The 1,474-nt window shown below is 39.3% G+C and overlaps 1 protein-coding gene across 1 annotated transcript in view; it reads left to right on the forward strand.

Annotated features, from left to right (window-relative positions):
* The window catches only part of LOC138043445 (polyadenylate-binding protein-interacting protein 2-like), a 9,215-nt gene extending 8,096 nt beyond the window's left edge, over window positions 1–1,119 (forward strand). Inside the window, exon 2 of the mRNA XM_068889711.1 lies at window positions 855–1,119. Within this exon, the coding sequence (XP_068745812.1) occupies window positions 855–923 (69 nt within the window). The 3' untranslated portion in view covers window positions 924–1,119. The remainder of the gene's footprint in view (window positions 1–854) is intronic.
* Window positions 1,120–1,474: the final 355 nt, after the last annotated feature.

Genomic DNA, 1,474 nt, shown 5'->3' on the forward strand with positions numbered 1-1,474 from the left:
TAAAAGGCATTTCCGTGACGGGATCAAGTTGCGCTATAACTGTCCAATAGACGACATTTCATCCAATTGGGTATGCGGGTATATGTTCACTGTAGACCATGCCATAATCTGCAAAAGGGGCGGTTTTGTTATTCAGCGTCACAATGAACTTAGAGATCTAGAAGCTGAGCTGCTGAGGACTGTTTGTAGCGATGTAGCTATTGAACCTGTGCTTCAAGATGTCTCCGGAGAGCAGTTGAGTAGAGGGTCTAACAGAGCCTAAGATGCAAGATTGCACGTGGGTTTTGGAAACACCAAAGATCAGCCTTTTTTGATGTTAGGGTATGGCACCCGAATGCTGAATCCTACTGGGACCTAGAACCACAGAAGGTCTACCGTTTGCATGAGACCGAGAAAGAGCGCCAGTACTCAGGTCGAGTCGTTGAAGTCGACTGAATATGGAACATTTACGCCTCTAATTTTCACAACAATCGTTGGGATGGGAAAAGAACGCCTCATGTTCCGTAAACCTTTAGCAGAGTTAATCAGAATAAAGAGAGGGGAGGACTATGCTAAGACAATTGCTTGGATTCGTGCAAGAACATCATTTGCACTGCTTAGATCCGCACTGATTTGCCTGAAAGGATCAAGAACTGTAAAGCGAGTCTCATGGGATTTTAGGAATGTAGATATAGACGTCGAGACAATTGAAGGAGCTATTAAATATAAAGTATTATTTTAATCAGTCTTAGTCCAAATGATTGCTTTTTGAATTTTAGAAATGAAAAAAAGAAAGAAATTTAATAAAGTTGTTATTATTTTAAAATTGTTATTGTTATTGTTATTATTAACAGAGACATTCATTATTTTTGTAGGTAAAAAGCAAGCTGAATCCCAATGCCAAAGTGTTCGTTCCTCAAAATACAAGATCGTCGTCATCGTAGCTATGCCTGAGTGGAATCCTGTAGCCTGTTGAGTTTTACGTGAAATGAATTAGGCAGAACCAGTGTAAGATACGATGTACATAAGTTCACAATTTATGAAGAGTATATTGTAAATGGAATCCAGGCGGCTTTGTCCTGTCCAAATTTCTTATGTATTTTAATGACTAAATTAAATAAAGCTCTTATTTAATGCAAACTGTTGTTGACCATTGTTTCCTTTGGGCGTTGGTTCATTCATCAAACCCATCCGGGCTTTTTCAGCCGCAGTAATTTATCGATTCAATCGATCGGAAAACTTCAATGTAATTCTAAAGCGCAAGTAATTTTGTACTCTTGACAAGCAGAAAACAACGTAGGGTTTGGCAGTTATGAACGTTTATGAAGCAGTAAAGAAAGAAAAGAAGCTCACAGAATGTTGGCTTTGTAGATCAACGAATTGAGCATTGCACCGGTTTTACAGAGATCACGGGTTCAAATCCCGTCTATTCTTGGATTTTTAGGCCTTCGCGATCATTACTGCTCAAGAAAATCCCAAAACTAGGCTGAGCTCG

The sequence above is a fragment of the Montipora capricornis genome, chromosome 3 (assembly GCF_036669925.1).
Source record: "Montipora capricornis isolate CH-2021 chromosome 3, ASM3666992v2, whole genome shotgun sequence".
In the NCBI taxonomy this organism is placed as follows: domain Eukaryota; kingdom Metazoa; phylum Cnidaria; class Anthozoa; order Scleractinia; family Acroporidae; genus Montipora; species Montipora capricornis.